Source organism: Xiphophorus hellerii, chromosome 3 (assembly GCF_003331165.1).
Source record: "Xiphophorus hellerii strain 12219 chromosome 3, Xiphophorus_hellerii-4.1, whole genome shotgun sequence".
Taxonomy (NCBI): domain Eukaryota; kingdom Metazoa; phylum Chordata; class Actinopteri; order Cyprinodontiformes; family Poeciliidae; genus Xiphophorus; species Xiphophorus hellerii.
The window spans coordinates 12,709,882-12,729,981 of record NC_045674.1 but is presented as its reverse complement, the minus strand read 5'-3'; the positions used below and the strand labels follow the sequence as shown (position 1 = coordinate 12,729,981).

General features: G+C 38.1%; 1 protein-coding gene across 2 annotated transcripts; it reads right to left on the bottom strand.

Moving 5' to 3' along the window:
* Nucleotides 1-10: 10 nt before the first annotated feature.
* On the bottom strand, nucleotides 11-20,085 carry LOC116717815 (WD repeat-containing protein wdr-5.1). 2 transcript variants are annotated; one of them, XM_032559443.1, is made up of 14 exons: nucleotides 19,771-20,085; nucleotides 18,459-18,542; nucleotides 9,804-9,922; nucleotides 7,845-8,077; nucleotides 7,344-7,467; nucleotides 7,071-7,192; nucleotides 5,325-5,411; nucleotides 5,139-5,228; nucleotides 4,767-4,855; nucleotides 3,467-3,689; nucleotides 3,279-3,401; nucleotides 2,972-3,137; nucleotides 419-507; nucleotides 11-295 (listed from the first exon to the last, which is right to left on the bottom strand). In XM_032559443.1, exons 2-14 carry the CDS (start codon nucleotides 18,477-18,479, stop codon nucleotides 219-221), a joined length of 1,563 nt encoding a protein of 520 aa, XP_032415334.1. In that variant the 5' UTR covers nucleotides 18,480-18,542; nucleotides 19,771-20,085; the 3' UTR covers nucleotides 11-218. The 2 variants fall into 2 exon arrangements, with proteins under 2 accessions (XP_032415334.1, XP_032415333.1); XM_032559442.1 differs by lacking the exons at nucleotides 18,459-18,542; nucleotides 19,771-20,085 and adding exons at nucleotides 16,983-17,115; nucleotides 17,215-17,267.
* Nucleotides 20,086-20,100: the final 15 nt, after the last annotated feature.

The following is a 20,100-nucleotide window of genomic DNA, read 5'->3' as shown; positions in this document are numbered from 1 at the left end:
GAGCTGCAAATTTGCACTAACAGTTTGACGGCTTTATTGAACGTGAAAATATTTACAGAGAAAACAATCTGCCTATCACACGTCCACACACACTCAGTCACTCATTCTCTCCGTGTCCATATGCTCGCCTCCTCTTCCTCCCAGACTGGCACTCAGTCTGTCACTTCTCCCACCCTCTCATTTCCTGCTGGTGGCTGCAGGCCGTGGAGTCCTGAGCTTCACTGGAGAACGCAGCGCAGCCACGAGCCAGGCGATCCGTCCTCCTCAGCCCCTCCGTCCTCATTATCCTCGTAATCTGGAACCCAAAAGGCTTTCATCAGGGATTTGTCACCACATGTGCCTTCTAAAAACAAACATGACAGTGTTCGTTTCTGCTGTTCCACTCATTAAAACTTGTGGAAGACGTGAAGACGTGTACCGTTGGTGTCCTCGTCTTCCTCGGTGTCCCCCTCTGATTCCAGCACCGTCGTGTCCATCAGGCTGTTTCTCTTCACCGTGACGTCACCCCTGTAACATTTAGACCCCGGATTAACTAAACGCATTACATTAACAGAGACGCAGACAGATAAACCTATTAGCACGGATTTTAAGTCCTTGTAGCGCCTGGAAATTAAATTCATCTGACCCAGAGAGGAAGTAACGAACGTCGCAGGGTTTCTACGTGTTTTCGTTGTTGAGTGCTTTGAAAAAGTATTAAACTTTTTCTACATTTTGTCATGTTGCATCATTGGGATTTTATGTAAATGACTAATAAAAGGAAATTCGTCTGTGAAGGGGAAAGAAAATGATCCGGACTCTGTATGCGGAGGAAAACTACGGCTTCACATCATCCCTGCGGTGAAACAAAGCACACTCAGAAAAATGACTCACTGGATGAACTCAGTTCAATTTCAATAAAAAAATGTGTTTCTTCAATTTAAATAAATTAAATCCATTCAACTTAATTTTTTTGTGACGTTTAAATCAAATATTATCTATTGATCAAACAATGTATTTGAGTTTCACCAATTCAATTTAATCTAATGCAATTAAACTAATATATTGTCTTCAACTTAATTAGATCCATTAATGAGACCCATTACTCAATGTAGTTTAATCAATTATGTGTAAAATATATTCATTTGAAAGAATGCAATTATTATTTTTTTTTACAAAATCCATTTTTTCACTATTATATCTATATTCATGTATATGTATATGTAGCTTCAGATAAATGCATACTCATGTGTTAGAACAGTCTAGTCAAAGTCCAAACCTAAATGCAACTGAGAATCCATGGCAAGACTTGTTTTGCAAAACAGAAATGAAGATTTCAAAATACATACTTGCAGGATAAGATGGTTCTCCATAATATATTGGTGGTTGAATACAAATGCTTGTAAAACGTTTTAGATTATTTGTAAAAGAAAAACAATAAACAAGTTTGAAAACCACATGTCATTTTATTCCACTAATATTGTTTGAGTTATCACATAAGATCCCCGTAAAACCCAACGACATTTGTGGTTGTAAGGTTGCAGAATTGTAAAAAAGTTTAAGAGGTGTTGATATTTTTTCATTTTTATTTCATTTTGATACAGATTTTTCCTTTAAATTTGCAATTGGTCGCTGTTTTATATGCAAGGCGCTAACTAACACGATGAATAACCACAAACTAATACAAAAACTTTTAAAAATCTCTCACGTATTTCTCTAATAAGTTAATGCGCCACAAATTACAGGGTTCAATCTTGTCATTAGGTTTTCCATCATCTGTGTAATGTTTATCCATAAAACTTTGAGAAGGCATGTGTTTGTAGTTTACATTATGATAATATGGTCCTTAGTTTTGCATAAAATAATCAATTCAGAAAGCAGCCGGGTTGCTTTAGTGGTTCAGTTTAGATATTCAGATTTTTTAGATAGAATAAGTTCAGAAAACAAAACTAATTTACATTCCCTTTCTCTTCCCATTCTCTTCAGAGTGATTTAAATCCCAGGTTAGGAAATAATTAGTTTTCAACACTTATCGGGACCCAAATTACTTCCTAGAAAATGAACAGAATTTAAGCAATTTTGGAATCTTTTATTTACTCTTTAAAGTGACAAAAGAGTCAAACTTTTAATTTTTAACTTCCTGCTCATTTCTATAAGCCACTCTTCAAGATGGGAAAGACTAGAAGTCAAAGAGAATTAAAAAGCCTCACCACACAGTCATGAGGATCGTAAAGGGATGAAAAAACAAACACTGAAGCTCACAGTTAGTGCATCTGCAGCAAAGATTGGCATCTTGGAGTCTCCATGACAACAGTTTATTTTAAAAGTGACCTATGATGCTCTCTTGGAGCAGATTAAGGTAGGTCTATGGGCTACACAAAATCATTCTTAGATAATGAGATTTTAGATTGGTCAGTTCTGCCTATTTGCCTATTTGAGCTGTTTTAGGGCGTCTTGTCACTTTAAATTCAAAGAAGCTGCTGCTGGTCACACCCCCAACTCAAAGTTTACACTTGTATGTGAAAATGTCTGCAAACAGATGTGCAACTATATAACTGTACATATTAGAAAAGCAGAAGTAGAGCGTGGTGAAACCAGCTGACAGAATGTGCTGGAACTCAGCTTGGGTTGCTAGGTGACGGTCTGGGTTTGGCAGGGGTTGCTAGGTAACGGGCTGGGTTTCAATCGGCAGTGCCTGCTGATTTGTCACGTTACATTTGGGAGGTTTTTGAAAAAGCTAATTGTCCAGACACTAAAAAGTATGAACTTATAAATGCTGGGTGTTTTTTTTAATCACCTTGAAGTGTTTTTAGAAGCAGAAGAAACCCAAATGGAAGTATAAAAATGTCTAAAATGTGAATTTTGCATGATAGATCACCTTTAAGCCAGTTGCCAGTAATCATAGAGGGTGCTCTATGTTGCCAGGTCTGCATAGGAACCCACAAATTTAAATAAGAAACTTTGAATCTGAAATACCGGTAAGAGCCGAACCCACCTGTTTTTCCCGGAACTGGGGAGCTGCTCCCACACTATGAGGTCTCGGCCACCGGTCACCCAGCGGTGGTCTCCACTACCAGTCGTCCATGCCGCGAAGCAGAGGATTCTGGGAGCATCCGGCCAGGTCAGGGAGGCCAGATAGCGACACTGAGGCAGAGAGAACACTGCAGAGAGGAGGAAGAGATTAAAGGTTTGGAGGTCAGCAGAGGGGCACAGAGTGGTTTCGACTTAAGTCCTTATTGTGTTTTCACGCTCAGAGCGGCAGGAGGAGCTTCTGGCTGCGCACGCTTTAATCTTTGACTCACAGTTAAGGGAGCTCTCGCCGTTCGCCAGGTCGTAGCAGGAGCCAATTAGGATGCCCCCCGTCTGGTGAACACAATCTGTCACGCCGGTGATGCTGCTGTGATTGGTCAGCCTGGATATCACTCCTGTGGTAATTGAACAGATGTTAGTTGGGAGGATTATGCAGATTTCCCGAACATCTGCGGCTCACCTGTCCTCCAGTGAAGGATCTTGATGGAGGCTCGACCGTAAGCCAGGACCACCCGGTCCCCGCGCGGGCTGAGCGTCAGTCGGCCGCCCGGCCCCCCGCTGAGGCCCGTCACCTGGCTGCTCCAGTGGTGCAGCAGCTTGAGGGGCTCTCGCTCCGAACGCCGGTTCTCCCACACAGACACCCCCCCCTCAGCCGAGCCACTGAACACCAGAGGACCCTGAGACTGTGGAGGGCACCAGAGACATGGTTGTCATGGTGATTTGAGTCCTTACCCAGTGTTGCCGGGGTGTGTGTGTGTGTGTGTGTTGCATGTATGTTTGTGGAAATGGAATTAAAGTGAATATTTTAAGATGTTTTTCATTCCGCTGCTGGTTATAAATGGATTGTGTGCTTTGCATGAGAAACAACAAAGAGGGTGACAATAATGTGTGATGCTTTAATGCTTTAGGCGTATTATGATGTTTGCAAATTGAAAAAAAATATTTAAAAAACTCTGCATGTGCAGCTCTGGGTTTCAGTTTTTATAAAAGCCTCCTTTTTGCTAAAAGAAAAACAAACAGAATGCTCTAAAATTGGACCAGCTCCACGGCCTGGATCTCAGCGAATGTCTTTATATCCGTTTGAAAGCAACAAATAAGGAAAAGTTGAAAGTGTGGAAATTTGACAGCTGTATTTTTTGAAAAGAAGCTTTTTTTCTTCAAAATTAACAATACAAAATGTTCTAAATATATTGAAGACACTCATAAAAGCATGTTTTAGTCTCAGTTTGAACGTCACTGGGGTGAAGGAGAGTGCTATCCTGAAAAAATAAATCAGAAGATCCGATTCATTAAATCACAATACTGTAATCTAAATCTTTGAAAATAATAATATACATCACCATTATCTTGATTTGTATGACATCTAAATAGGACCTAAGAACTGCGTCTGAACTGATTTATTTAGAGTTTAGGAGTTCCACAGGGAACCGTTTTAAATCCCGTACTTTTTAGTTTAGTTTTAGATCTGAGTTTAAGACCCAACTAAATGAAAAAAAATTAATAATCAATAAATTATATTTAAACCAATACATTGTAGAAGTAACAGATGTTTTTCATCTCTTGTTATAGCTAGATCCTAACTAAGTGAACGACTTTATTAAATCAAGACTGCATCCAGCTGTGTTTGCATTTTATTTCCTTTTAATTGAAATGTCCTAGCAGGGACTGTGTGTTCAAATTAGCCAGAGGCCACAAGGCCTTCATGTAAAGGGCATTTGTTGCTTTTTCACACTGACTATGACCAAATAAACACGACGCACCTGGATGGAGGTGACTGCTTCCTCGTGTGCCTTGACTGACTGGCAGTTTTGGAAAGTATGCCAGCTCCAGGCTTGAACTTTCCCCCCGTCTGCAGGGTGACAGAGTGTGAGGTTAACGTGTGAAGACAGGCGACTGGCAGTCATTATCGCTGGTCACAGCTGACACACCTGAGCCAGACAGCCGAATCGACCCAAACGCATTGCGCTACAGTAACTCGGTGGCAGATGATGCCACAGAGTCAGACTCGGCAGGGATATTAGTAAAAACGTAAACACGAACTTGGGATGAAATTGTGCACATGCGTCAACGGAAACAGACCAATTATTCTGTCCGCTGTGTCACTTGCACTTTGTGCCCTCGCAGAAACGCACCTGAACCGGTGATGATGTAGCCGTCCCCCTCAGGCGCGAAGGAGAGCGCAGTCACGGCGTTGAATGTGTAGATAGACTTAACACACTGCCCTGAGGGGAACAGCAAAACGCTGTTTAATTGACAACATGCAGGCCATTATATTTCAAGAAAGTAAATATGAGTGTGTGTTTGTGTGGTAAGCATACCGATGCTCAGGGCCCAGATCTTCACATTGCAGTCTGCAGAGCCGCTCAAAATAAACCTCTCTTTGTCAGACAAGGACAGGGACCTGGCTGCAGAGACAGACAGAGAGAAATCAGAAAAACTGAAAAATTACTCCAAAATATACAATATTCTATACAATTTTAAACACCTTGTTTCTTTATAAAGTACTTTCAGGAATCTAGAAATGAATTATACAAATGAATACATAGCAATAATTATATTACTCAAGTAAAAGAAAAAGGTAAAGTGCAGTAAAACTACTCATATAAGTACCTTTTTCCAAAAAAAGTTACTCAAGTGAATGTAACAAGTATTACCCACTTTTGAACATAGACAACAGCAGCCTGTACTTAACAGGCTTAATGTGATATATTGGTATTAGCTAGTCATCTTTTAGCTAACATTACCTGCATCCAATATGCTCAGAAAAGCAGGTTACGACAACGGATTAAACAGTTTTAACTGCTGAAAAAAAGTGACAGAAGGCACAGATATGGGAAGTGCGGAATATGATATGGGGAGTACAGTCCCTACTGTATCAAATCAATATAGAAATAACAGAGAGTTGGCCACTTTAAGGTAAAAACAACAAACAGCCACCCTGGTACTTCACAGGTGTGTCCACGTTCGTAGACTTGTAAGTTTTCTCTTTCTCCCTCCAAATTCAAACGAGCTTACTATGACCAAACTCTCCAGCTTTAGTTTCAGCAGATCACGGTACATACAGGCCTGTCACAATAACAAATGTGATAAACTGTCCCAGTAATTATTGCGATAAAACAATTTTCAATTAATACACTGATAATGGCATATTAATGCAAGTCCGCCCTCCCAACAACCAATAACTTTAATTTTGTAAAGAACTCTTAAGACTGGAACAGGAAGATATTTTAGATATCCAAAATAAAACACAATAATAAAAAACAATAAAGTAGAAATAAAAACACACACACAACCAAAACCACAACTAAAACGTATTATAATGTCATTATTGAACTCATATTAATTTATCATGTCATTAATTGATTAATTGTTTATTGCGACAGGGTTAAGTACATGTCAGAAAATTCAGATTTTTGTCCCTGTGTGAATCCACCACTGGCTCTGACCGGCCTTTCTGTTCATTGTTTCGCTGAGGATAGTGACACCCTCTCACCAGCTTCAGTCACAATCTTCATAACGCCTTTTGCTTTTCTCCTGGGGCTAAAATTCACATTTTCCACCTAAACACATTCAACTCTGGAAACAAAATTACTCCAGAACCCTGAAGCAATATCGCACAAGACCACATTCAAGCATTACAAAAGGGTTTTATTGCCTTGGGAGCAAAGCATAAAGAAACGAGGGATGACTCAAAACTTTTGCACCGTGCCGCAGATGAGAGGAAGTGATGATGCATAAAAGGATAAAGGACAGAAATCACAAGAAATAGACGGAGAGGACATGTTTGTGCAAAAGAAGAAAAATAATCTCATTAGCAGGGGAAGTGCTGTAGGACTGCGCTGCACTTCTACGCTGGGTGCGTTAAGCCGGAGAAGGGAGGGCAGCCAGCGAGTCGAATGATGGAAGGCTGCCTGCTTCAGACAGACAGTGAACTCTCCAAAGTGTCTATTGAGGTTATTTCTCAGCGGAGTTGATCTGATGAACTGCTCCTATAATTACCAGGCCGCAGGACACGGGCATTACTCAGCCTCAGCCAGCCCACATGTGCATTTGCGCGTACTCACCCAGCCTCCTGCAACACTCGAGGGGAGGCGCAGACAGGCAGGTGACTCCGCCAGTGTGGCCCCCCAGGTTCTTCTGCTCTGTTGCCGTGGGAACGTGCCACACCTTCACCGTCGTGTCTCGACTTGGGTGGAGGTCAGGAGTTAGAAAGTAAATTTTAAGAGATCAGGACGAAAAATTAAATGTGATGGAATGACGGCGAGTGCCTACTAGGAGATAAATTAGGAGGAAGGCTCACTTCGCCCATCCATTATGCAAATGGCGCGCCGCTTTACCTTCCAGAAACCACCAGGTTGTCAACAGCAACCACACTGGTGACTATGTCATTGTGACCCACCAGCAGCCTCAAGCGAAACCGCGCTTTCTCCCAGGACGCTGTGAGGGATGAAAACTCTGCTTCTGCGAAAACAAAAAAAAAAGAAAAAAGGAAATGATTTGTGCAATTAGCAGTGTTGACTCATCAGCACCCTGCCTTGTTAATCTACAGTACACGACTCTTCGGTATGGATTAATGCGACGCTGCTGCTGCTGCAAAGCGTGGGGCTAAATTAGCTCCATGGATGCAAAACGTGGGCCTTGTCTTCAGGGAAGCACAACTCGGCCTGTTGGTTTTAATCCTGGCTGCCACACGAGCTTGTTAAGACTCCTTGGAGGCAAACGTGTATAATCTGGTTTTAGATGGTAATCGAAAATTAGGGCACTGCTTTGCTCTTTTAGCTCCCTGAGATAAAGTGTAATGCCAGTCTTCTCTGTCTCTTTTTTGCTAATTAGCCCACCTTCCTGCCGCAGCAGCTCTTCTGGAGAGCATCCTGACTCGTCTCTGCTCTGAAGTGACACCTTGGCCGATTCAGTCGCATCCTGAGGTCCTGCCGTATCTCCTTCGTTTCCTCCTGCCGCCCTCTGCCTGGCAGCCGGCGCTGGCGTTCCTGCAGCTTTGGACTCAGCTTCTCCCTTAAGGATCTTGGAGGCTGGAGGCGTTTGTGATGAAAGGGTCTCAGGGGCATTTTCCCTGTGCCAGAGCAGAAAGCATGAGCTGAATAAATAATCAAGATGCAAACTGCACATAGCAACCTTTACATCGTACCCTCCTGATATCCCTTGCCCATTTTCACATGCTGTCAGATTACAACCACAGACTGTTTTTTTCATATTCTTATGTGAGAAACAAACTGTAGTCCACAACTGTTAAAGGAAAATGATGCAGGATTTCAGCATTTTGTGGAAATAACCTGAAAGTAGGGCTGGACAATAAATCAATATATATTGAGATAAGCACGCAATCAAAATCAATAGATAATATATCTGATAGAATATTCAATAAATTCACTGAACTCCTATCCAGAACCGAACAGCATTCTGGGTAATGTAGGCAGAGAAAAGGCTTAAACCGCTCAACTTCTCACATGAGAGTCACCAACTAACTCGCTCACTCTTTGGTTACCTAGCAACAGCTTGCTGAATAACTTGTGGTTACCTAGCAACAACCTGTTGAGTAACCGACGCAGCAGCAGTTTAAGGTTTGGCCACTGGGTCTCATAGCTGCTTAAAAGTAAAAAAAACTATGGCGTGGAGTGAAAACTGTGGATAAAGCAGGAAAGCAGCAGTTTGGCAGTATTTCAAGTGTTTAAAATAAAAAACAAATCAATATTGACTGATATGAAACAAATATGTGATTCTGTTTTCAGTCATATCATCTAGTACTAGTTAAAAGTGTGGCATCCATTTGTTTCCTCTGGAAAATTTGCATTTGTGAACTTTAAAGAGACACTTTTCGCTAAAGTTACAGCTTTAGGTGTTCTGGAAAATATCTGTACCATATTTATATTTGTCCTAATAGTTGTTTTAGAGATAATAACACTACAAAGAATTGTAACTCGATTTGTTTTGAGTTTTCTTGAATGTATGTTATTACATTGAAACCAATGTCTTTTTTGAAACATTCTGTCAACCTTTCGAGAAACAAGAATGTTATTTTCTAAAAGTTTTGTGTTTCTTTTACTTCCCAAAAACATAATTAATTTTATTGTACTCGAAGAGTCGTGCATGTTTTGTAGCTCAAGGCAAAAAGGAGTGTGGCAAATATTGATTTTTGGATACTAAAAGCTCCAGATCCCTTGTCTTCAGTAGCCTCTAACAGGTTTTCTAAAAACAGAAATAAAATGATTGTTCTTTAAACATGAGGACAGTTTTTCTTTTATAGAAATCAAAAATTATAAGCAGTCTTTTCTTAAAGGATCATGTAATATTTGCGACTCTAACGCCTTATTTAACTGAGCTAAAGGCAAAACGGTTCTTTCAGTTTTAAAGGGTGCAGACTCCTTCCATAAAACTTCCAATAAAATATGTTGAAATTGGTGGTTGCAACCAAATAAAATGTGAAAAAAAAACTGAGAGGCATTGTCAACAAGGAGACTGGGTTGTGGATTCTGTTTTACACAATGGGGCGCATCACACACATCACATCTGAACTTGATGATTAAGACGATTAAGAGCTCAATATGGAGGATGACATCAGTGATTAATGTTTACATGACACACTATAAACAAGAGGAAAATCCTCTGAAAGTACCAGAGGATTTGACCTCCCGTGTGTTTGGATAGACATGCAAAAAAGATCAAAGGCTTCAAAGTGAATGTTGTTGCTTTTGAAAAATTACGCTTCTCTCCATATGTACGCCACCATCACACACACGCACACACACACACCAACGGGCACCTCTCCCTCACTTCCTTACACTTGTCTTTTCATCTTCTCCTTATTTCCGTCTCCCACAATCCCAAGAGTTTGCTGCGGGCCAGAAAGCTGCAGCTGAAGCTCAGCCAATCTGGAACGCAGCTCCGCCTTCCTGGAGATCTGACAGGAGAAAGTCAAGAGATTGGTAGTAAGAGCAAGCTGCTAAATCCACAAGTTGTTTATATCCTGTTTATATGCACAACCAGATCACTCGGTCTGTCTCCGTCTATTAGACTGCAGCTTGAAACATACCCTGTCTGACTGGGGGCTTTGAAATATGCATGTCTGAATAAGTTAGATGTCAAGTGTACATCAAGTGTCTGTTTTCCCTGTTAAAGGCAGCACACTCCACCAACCTTACACAGCTCATCACACCGTCAAGAGCTGCTCTGCATCTGAAAACAACTGGGAATCTCTGGTGGTTTGATGCTGCTGATGGCAGCCTGGCTTTTATTTCTTTAGTTTTTGGTCTTTGTGAGGCTGCAAACACCACATTTTAATTGGCTTTAAAAATACATGGCAGTGCAGCCCACAAAGTATCAAACCTCCAGGATCGAGCCAGACTGGAAAAGGGATGCTTTTACATTTTTTTATGGTTGACAGAAGGATGAATTCATTATATGTTGATCAGAAATGACTAATATTAGCTTGATAAGCTCTGATTTGCAAAGTGCTGAAAAAATTTATTTTGTTTCTATTCAATAAATGCATCAAAACTAAGACATTCCACCATTTTCTGGAATATAAATACATCAACCACCACAGACATTACTGCGAGAAAGTACTTGTTTCTTACAGTTTTTGCTTTGTTTTATCTCGCTCCAAAAGTTCTTATGATCAAATGATTTAACAGAGACAAAATCAGGCACATAAATACATTTAAGTGTTTGTCAAAAAGTGATTTTGTTCATTAGAGAGCAAATGTTATCCACACAACACCAGGTTGGGTTTAACAGCTTTTTCCCTCTAATTTAAATCATCATTTGAAAGATACTTTTTGTATTTATTCAGGATATGTTTGTCATGTTAAAATTTGTTTAATCATTTAAAACATGGGCTGCACAGTGGTGCAGATGGTAGTATAGTTGCCTTGTAGCAAGATGGTCCTTGGTTCAAGTCCGGGCCTGTGTTCTCCATGTCTCGGGATGGGAAATAAGATTAAGCAATACCGATTCCATTATCGAGTTTACTTATCTATTGCTTATCGATTTTAGTCGTCTCATTGAGTTAGAAAACAAACTCCTTCATTAATAAAATGCACCATATTGCATTCGATTCAAACAAAATTAAAGCTGGCTTAAAAAAAATAGGAATTCCTCTGTCAAATTAATATTTTAACATAAATGCAACTTCTTGCGCAACAGGGTTTTGGGAAGACAAATTGGCATGTTTGTCTTTTTGGGGAGCACCTTTAAAGATTTGAAGTCTCTCCAGCTTTGGAAAACACCCTCTCAGATATGTATTGTTATTTATTTTAACCTCTGTTAAAAAATGGGTTTTTTTATGCAGAAATGTGAGTCTGGTGAAAAATATGTCTAATAATACCTGCTAGGTTGTTTTCAAAAGATGCTTTTATTCTGACAAACGAACCTCATCGGGACCCAGATTTTAATTTATTGAATATGACTGTAAATATGAACATGAGCTGGAGATTAAGCATACATTATGACGCTAACATTAACACTATGACCTGGAGGAATTTAACGTTACCTGGGACAATGGACCTTACCAAGCTCCGCCCACAACCGACCCACGTGACCACAAGTCTCACAAGCAAAGCCTCACGGTTGTTTCTATGTAAACATGACTCGATTAGTGCATCATTTCTACCGGATTTTCACAATATATCAGCTACTACAATGGACAGAGGAACTAACAAGTTCATGTCATCATCTGGGAGGAGGTTACTGGTTTCTCAGTCACAAACTGGTTGCAAACCTGAGGCCAGCAGGTGTCAGTCAGTTATGGTAGATCTGAAATTTGGTTTGATGACGTCAATATGAGAAGCTACAGACTGATAGGAGGAACCAAAGAGCTCTGTAAAGGTAAAGGCAAATCTTCTGAAGTTGGGATATAATTAATTTAATTTCTCATAATTACCTCGGTAGAAGCCATTTGTTTGTTAAAATTTTATGAAATATATTTGTTCTATTTGATGTTTGTTGTGAATGACGTAAACTCACAAACGAACGAGGTAATTAGTCCAACGTTTAGAAACTACAGCGGCTGTAATGCGCCACAGCAAAGGTAAACAAAGGTAAAATAACCCGAACAGGTGATGAACTCAAAACCACTCTTACCGTTTTACTCTCTCTCTGTGTAGTTTAAGCACACCTGTTACCGTGGCAACCGCCTGCGCCCCGCAAGACGAGCAAAGATTACGTTAAAAACATAACATACCATATCAAGTTTTCAGGCTTGATATTTATTTCTCGATTATTAATCAGCGCTTCCCTGAACACAGCGATGGTTGACTGACTAGCTGTACTTGGTGCTAGAGTGGCTAACACGAGTAACAGTTTAGTCCAAACCCTTTTCTGCTAAAATAAAATCTTTAGTGTATGTCAGATACAGTACACATTGCATATTGATCTGTTTAGCTAACGTAAGACTGTGTAGCAGACAGGCTTCAAGGTGTAGAAGTTGTATCAGTTCTGCCATTATGCTGTACTTAGCTAACGGGAAGCTAAGTGTGTTTGTGAGACGGCCACGCACGTGACCACGTAGAACGTGCATCAGCCAATGAAAAGCGGCCCCTGTGGTAAGGTCCATCATGGCAGGAGACGCTGGGCTCGAAGCTCCCCCCTTCAAGTCACCGACGTTGCTAAGCAACATATCAAATACCGAGGATGTTTGAGGCATTTCAACCTTTAATTGTTTTTAAAGCTCTGTACGTGTTGCAACCGGACCTAGAATCGTTTCTTTTTTTTCGTGAAATGTAACCATACTTTGGAGCGTTTCTGCCGCGACGCCATCTTAAATATTTTCTAGACATTACGTTATCACGCAAATACGTCTCACGTTATCGGAACCGACAAGCAGTCGAAAATCACGTGATTTATCGTGCGCCACACAGAAGCTGTTGCTCTGCATTGAGCCAAGAATATAGTTGGTCGGGAAAATTACATAATCATACAAAGAATCTGAAAAAGAGACACATTCTTTTGCTTTTATTTGTCTGAAGTACGACAGCTAGATGTTCTCCTAAATGTTTGTATTTTTTTTAGTGCTGATGTTCCTGAATACACTTGAATGTAACTTTTGCTCTGTGTGCTAGTGGAGCTGTTGTCAGCTGGTCGCCATGGCAACGGGTCACCAGAATACAAGTGGTTTTAAGCTGTTTTACACCTGGTTTTTGGCATTATTTTCCCTTTTTTTGTGGCACAATGCAGCCGTTGTAAGGTCTAAAAGTCACTCCTTGCTCCTCCTTAGTTGGAAGAACATGGAGATATTTATAAAAGTCATCAAATATGATGAAATATTTTATAAAGTGTAGGAGTCATATTTTGTTAAACTTTAACAAACCAACCCAGGACCCTTAAGCAATTATGTAAAATTAAATTATTGATCAATACAAAAGAGAAATTTGTGTAGTCCTCTCTTGCGTCTTAACAGACATGACAGAAACCAAGCTGTTTATAGATTTATTCCTGGGGAAAATACATATTTTGCACATCAAAACATTGGCAATTTTCTCAGCTTTATATTGAGCCATATTTTTTAGAAATCATATAAGAAATAAGGGCACTGCAACAATTTTTGTGATGATGACTCAATGAATAATAGCGCCTGCAGGTAATTAGTCTTTTGAAATTGACCCTTGGTGTGAGTGTGTCTCTATGTGTCTATAAAAATAAAAAGCATAAAAAAAACTAAAGAAACTAATAAAAGGGCAAATACTTTTCACAGCATTTATTTTTTTTTAAACACATGCTTTTGATGCTTTATGCTTTTTATTTATTTATTATGCCTTCAAAGAACCCTCAGCACATTCTTCTTTTTTATGTGCTATCATGAAACACAAGAAAAAACACCACAACTTGCAGCTCAGATCTGAAAACCATAAGTGAGAATCAGCCTGGAAAAGCCAGGTGAGTGCAACTCTAGTTGGTGGCAGCGCTGTAGGGTGCAGCTCAGCGGACGTTAAAAACTCAAACACACCTCTGATAGAAGTCATTCTTGGACCCCAAAGGTTTGAAAATGTCTCATTCAGTGAGTGCTTCAAATTTTCGGGGGGGGGGGGGAGGTCTGTCACAGTCAATTTCAGAGTGAATTTATCTAGCCTCTGCATCTTTATACTCTCCCAACTCTCCTGCTACATTCACTGAACCACCAGAGAAGAGAACAAAAAAACTTGTGCAATTTCTTCTCACTTCACTGTTACCTCCAAAAATTGCTTTGTTACATTTTTTACTTCAGTTCAGAAAATAAATAACTCAGTAATGTCAACTGCTTTATAGCTGAACGAGAAAATCTCAAAATTGTTTCCCAAAGTAGCAGCACACTAATTTTTGGCCTGATAAGACTTGAATTTCAACAGAAACACCCCCAAAAACTGAACAGTTTGGGTACATATTTCACAATTGGTTAATCAATATCAGATTTAATACATAAATGATGAATTTGACATTTTTGAAATTATTATCCCTGAAGGAGGTATTCCAATATTCACAGCATATGTATGCAAATATTTCATGACATTCCTTATGGTAAAAAGAAATGTAGGAAGCTGCCAATTACTATTAATAACCACTATTTTTCCACTGCTGAGCCATTTAATTAATTTATTTTTTACTTTTCTCACATGCTGACATGCATATTATGTTGATTGTAGCTTTTTTTCTATCAGTGTGACACTTTCTCTTAATTAAAAATGCAATACAATCTAACAAAACTGGTGGTATTATTAGGGTTGTAAAATTGACTGAGCAGCATTCCAGTTCTTTATTTCTTTTCTCAGTGGTCAGTAGGCTGCACATCATTACTACACACAAGGCAGAATTATCACCTTGTTTACAACATCAATAAAAATTCAGAAGGTTTAAAAAAATAATAATTTTGACTTACTTATGAACAAAATGCAAATAAGCCAAAGCTTCTGGCAATAGGAGCAGAAGTGCGTAAAATAAACATAAAAATGTAATATAAAAAAATATTAAATTGTTAGAGAAAATGTTGGTCTTAAGATAATCTGCATAACTTTTCAGAGTCTAAAAGAAGTTAAAAATTTAAAGCAGTATATGATTAGCACAAATGAAAATGAATCTTATTGTCACATTGTTGATTGAACTGGGTTTTCTAAAGAACACCAACAGGTTGAGCCACATGGGAAGGAATGACAAAGAAAAACTTTACGAGATTCTTTATCTCACCTGTTCAGAAATAGCATTGCAAAGGGAAGCCACCCGGTTCGTTCTTTAAAAAGGAACAGACCTTCAGGTGTGCAAAATAAGTGATATTAATTGAATCAAATGTTACTTTTAACTTAGCAGATCTTTGTTGAAATCTCTTACACTGAGCAACCATTTCCAAATACAATGAAAATTATTTTTGTAATATTGAGTGTTGCAAGAAGAAAAGGGATCACTAAGAAGACAGATGCTCTTACAACAAAGGGTTGATAAGGTATTAAAATAACACGTCGCTTTAGAAGTCGCTTTCTCCTTGGGACTCCAAGAAAAGAAATTTGAGGAAATCTAAAAGGGATGAAAATAATGCAGAACCCAAAGATGCTCTTCTGATGTAATTATGCTTTAAATGAAAATTCAGTACTCTGTCTGCCTTTTCATCTTTTTGTATTTTTTTAAAATTGATTTTATTTCTCCTACAGTGCCTTGCAAAAGTATTAACAATCCTTGCATGTTTTTATGTAGATAATTTTCAAAATATGTTCCGAATAAAGATTTTGAAGTATGGTGTGTATTTGTGATCATCATTTGTTCTCTTTATGATAGCACATAAAAATGTGCTGACATTTCTTTGAAGAAATCAAACATTAAAGTCAAAGAAACCATCAAAACAGTGTTTTTTATATTTTAAAAAGTACTACGAAAAGGTATTTGCCCTCTCACAGATTTCTTGTTTTTGCTTTTTTGTAATGTTTAAATGTTTTATACCCACTTATCCTTGCATGGTCACTAGTGGCTGTCTCCAGTCAATGGGCGAGAGGTGACAGGTCACCAGTCCACCACAGGGCAACATAGAGACACATTACAAACAACCATGCAGACACTCATTCACACCTAAAGATGGTTTAGAGAGACAAATTAACTTGACAGTCTTGATTTTGGGATGTAGGAGGAAGCCAGAGTACCCAGAGAGAATGCGAGCCTCCACAGGGAGAACATAGAGTGGGATTTGAACCAAGGATCTTCTTGCTGCAAGGCTACAGTCCTACCAACTGCACCATTATGCAGCCTAAAATAAACTCCTAATAAATATAAACACTTTAGTATGACACTGTACACTGTAGTGACTGAAATTTGTAATAAATGTCACCCAGGTTAATGTTTTCCACTAACAATCCACTGTAAAGACCAAGTGAACCAGAAGGACACATTATGAAGGTGTTGTGCTTGGGTTTGGTTGGCTGTGTGTCAGTTCAGGGTCTCATATATGTAACCTTCACCCTGTATGTATTTATCCTCCCAATTAGGAGCTGCAGGAGTAGCTCAGCAAAGACAAATCCGTAGTGTAGGGCACATAATTTCTTTCCACTGCATTTAGATTGTGACCTTTTATAAGAGAAGACTTTCCTGAAGTCTGCGGTAATTATTTTTCCCTGATACGCTCTGTTTAACGTCTGATTATCAGATCTGCTCAAATCCCTGGGCAAAAACTGTCGAATTATTCATAGCACTATTATTAATTCATGTTAATCACTGCCTTTATGAAGCCAACGCTGTTATTTCAAGAATAACACGCATCCATAACCATTCTACAGCCCAGAAAACCAGTTTGAGCCATGATCTTCATAAAGTCTCTCTTGTAAATGAAATCTTGGATCTCACTGAGGCAAACTTTATAAATAAAAGTCAAATAAGTGAAGAGAAAGTGACACCAGTAGTCCCCAAACTGGTGTTTACTCAATCCTAAACCCACCACAGCCCTTTTCATCTGAGGGAAGGTCATACAGGGAGAGTCACATGAACACGAAAAGCCAGATGAAGTGTTTCTGTACCTTATATTTCTCCTCTGGGCTCAGACTGATTTTTATTTCCAGATTTTCAATCTGCCTTAACTTCTTCTGCAGCTTCCTCACCTCCCCCATCTGAAGCTCTAGCGGTGTATAAGGCCCCGCGGGTTGGCTAAGACTACGAGAAATGAAGCTAAGTGTTCAGAAAGTCTCACATGGACGATATTTGAACAGAAAACAATGCATAAAGCCAGTCTGGATGTGTCTGCAGGATTACCGCTCTGTTCTGTTCGGGAGACGTGTCGCCGGATGTTGACGTTCCGCTGTGAAACGTATAACTGTCCCTGCAGCGACACCCAGTGGGCAGCAGAGGTATGAGTAAACTCCAACGGATCAAGAACCTGTTTGGCACTTTTTTCTCTCTCTTTTTAGTTTTTATTTATTAATATAAACGTATTACAATCAACATCAAAAAGGTACCACAAAATATACATTATGTGTTTACACTACATACTTACAAAGTTACAAAGAATAAACAAACACACAAAATATAAAAGAAATGAATCTAAAACGTAGCAGGATATATCGTACATTCCTTTTCTTTTTTACAAAAAAAGAGGTCAGCTTTTTTGAAAATGATCAAATCTGATGGTTTTTATGTTGTAAAGCACTTTGAACTGCATTGTTGCTGAAGTATGCTGTAAATAAATGTAACTGATTGAACTTAAAAGCATTTTTGACTTCACAAATTTAACTAATTCTTCCACTGCTTTAAAGAAGCAAGATTTGTATAATATTTGACTAATAAGAGAACATTATTTACACTGTGATCACTTTTATGGTCATTAGTTAAAAAAAAAGACCAAATGTAGCCTCTTTGATGTTTATATTTGTTAAATGTGCCCCATGAACCCAGATGAACTTGTAAGAATCCTTCAAAAAGTATTTCACAATGTCACATGTAAAGAACAGGTGATCGAAATTCTGTTACTTCCTCAATTAATGCACACTTATCCACATCCATTTGAACCTGTACCTCAGAAAGACTTGGATAAAATTTGTTTGTAATTTTAAATTGCATTTTTTTTTTTTTTAATTTTGGAGGTTGGAAACAATAAATATTTAGATCTAATCTTCTTAATTTGTTCCTTGTTAAGGATTATGTGGACACTTGTCACTTAGGATACACTTGAGATGAGGTGGGTAGAGTACCTAAAAATGTACTCAGGTAAGAGAGCACTACTTCAACTTTTGATTAAGGTAAAAGTAAAAATTAGGCATCTGAAAAATTACTCAAGAGTAAAAAAGTATTTGGTAAAAAAAAACAAAAAAAAGCTACTCAAATATTGAGAAACTGATTATACCATTTGATTTAATTTTGTAAAATGATGTAATAAGACAAAAATATTTATTTATATGAAAATGTTTCTATTTCAAAACTTTTAAAAATGGTACAAATAAATAACAGAAGAAACACTTTCTCAATTTTTTCAACATATAGCTCATTAGACCAATACTTACAGAAGGTAGTGTATATCTCATGAAGAATAAAGCACTTCTTCATGAAGTCATGGCAGTGTACAGTGATTACTGTTTCTTCTTTATCTACAAAATGGCACAAAATGTGCAGCAGACAGAAAATAATAGAACATCAAAGCTTCTGTACCAACAAGAAGTTTGACTTAAACATAAACTGTAGATGTGTCTGGTTAATTTCTGGTAATCTTATGTCTGTTTTTCATTCAGTGAAGTTACTCATGTTGGCAAAGTTTCCAGAAATTTTGCTCGAAAAGCAAGACTTCATAATAATATTACTCAAATAAAAGTAAGATGTACAGTCCAGTAAAACTTCTAAAATTACAATTATTTCAAAATGTTATTTAAATAAATTTCTAGAAAATATTTGAGTTAATATCTAGCTATTTACATGTTTACAGCAAATGAAGAAAAACAAAGAACAAAAGTGAAACCTGAAATTTAATAGAAAAATGAAATTTACACTGTTTTAAAAAACAAAATGGTTTAAAAAATTGCAATCAGTTGTTGCTTTGAACTTATTCTCTTAAATTCAGAGACAACTGGAAGATACAAGAGCAATAACACAGAAATGGTCAAAATACACTTGATGGATAAATACACAAATAAGGTGCAACTGCAGTGAAATCTGAAACTAAATTTGAATTTTATTGTTGAATATAATTATATCTCGCAGTGGCATATTAGGGCAATTGTAAATAGAAAAAAAGGAATACATTTCTGAGAACAAACTCAGGAATTTTTAGATTAATCTCAGGAATTTTCTAGAAAACACTCAGAAATTTCTGAGCTCGGAATGTTGAAAATTTGCCAGAAAGGCTCAGAAATGCTCAGATTATTTTCAGAAACACTCTAGACAAAAACACTGTGACATTTATGAGCTCCGAAAGTCAAAAATTTGTGAGGGAAAAAAACTCAGGAATTTTAAAATTGAAATTTCTAGAAAAAACTTGGAAATTTGTTTGAAAAGTTGAAAATTTTTGACTTGTGAAACTCAATATTTTTTTTCTATGAATTTATTTGATTAATCTCAAAATTTTTGATTTTTTTGTAGCAAATTTTCAAGCCAAGACATTTTCTTGTTTTTTCTAGAAAATTTCTGAGAGTTTTGTTGGAAATTTACTCATTTTTTTCTATTTGAAATGGCCCTAATACGCTGTTGTAACGTTTTGTATACAGTTCAGAAATCAGACTGTACCCTGTCATGGCAGTAATTACACAGCAGTAATCCTTTTAATTTATTTTTAAAACACATTTATTGAATTTATCCTAATACAATGTAATCTCTTATAACTACCTTTTTGATCACTGCTCTGTCTGTAGCGTAATCACTTCATCCAAATAAAGACAGTAGGGAAGATTGATCGATTTTAGTGACCTCTGATTCGTCCAAGGTAACGTGAAGGCATCATGCTCAGTTCAGATCAAATTCTGATCTTTGAATGCAACAAAATAAAAGTAACCAAGAGCTGATTAGATTCAAAACGGACCGATGTCGCCCTAAAACTCCCGCCGAGACGACTGAAGAAGAACATGTTGCATTTTTAAATCAAGTATCCATCAGATACCGGACATGACATCAACACAGACACACTCCTTTTGTCTGACGACCTTTTCGAGAGGAAGT

Bases quoted from the DNA above. Each gene is read 5' to 3' on its own strand.
- LOC116717815 (XM_032559442.1), bottom strand. From the start codon at position 17,072: ATGGGGGAGGTGAGGAAGCTGCAGAAGAAGTTAAGGCAGATTGAAAAT. The intron at 8,078-9,803 runs GTAAGGAAGTGA...GCTCTGGCACAG, and splicing joins GAGAAGATGAAAAGACAAGT to GGAAAATGCCCCTGAGACCC. The intron at 508-2,971 runs GTGGGTTCGGCT...TAAATGTTACAG, and splicing joins CCCAGTTCCGGGAAAAACAG to GGGTGACGTCACGGTGAAGA.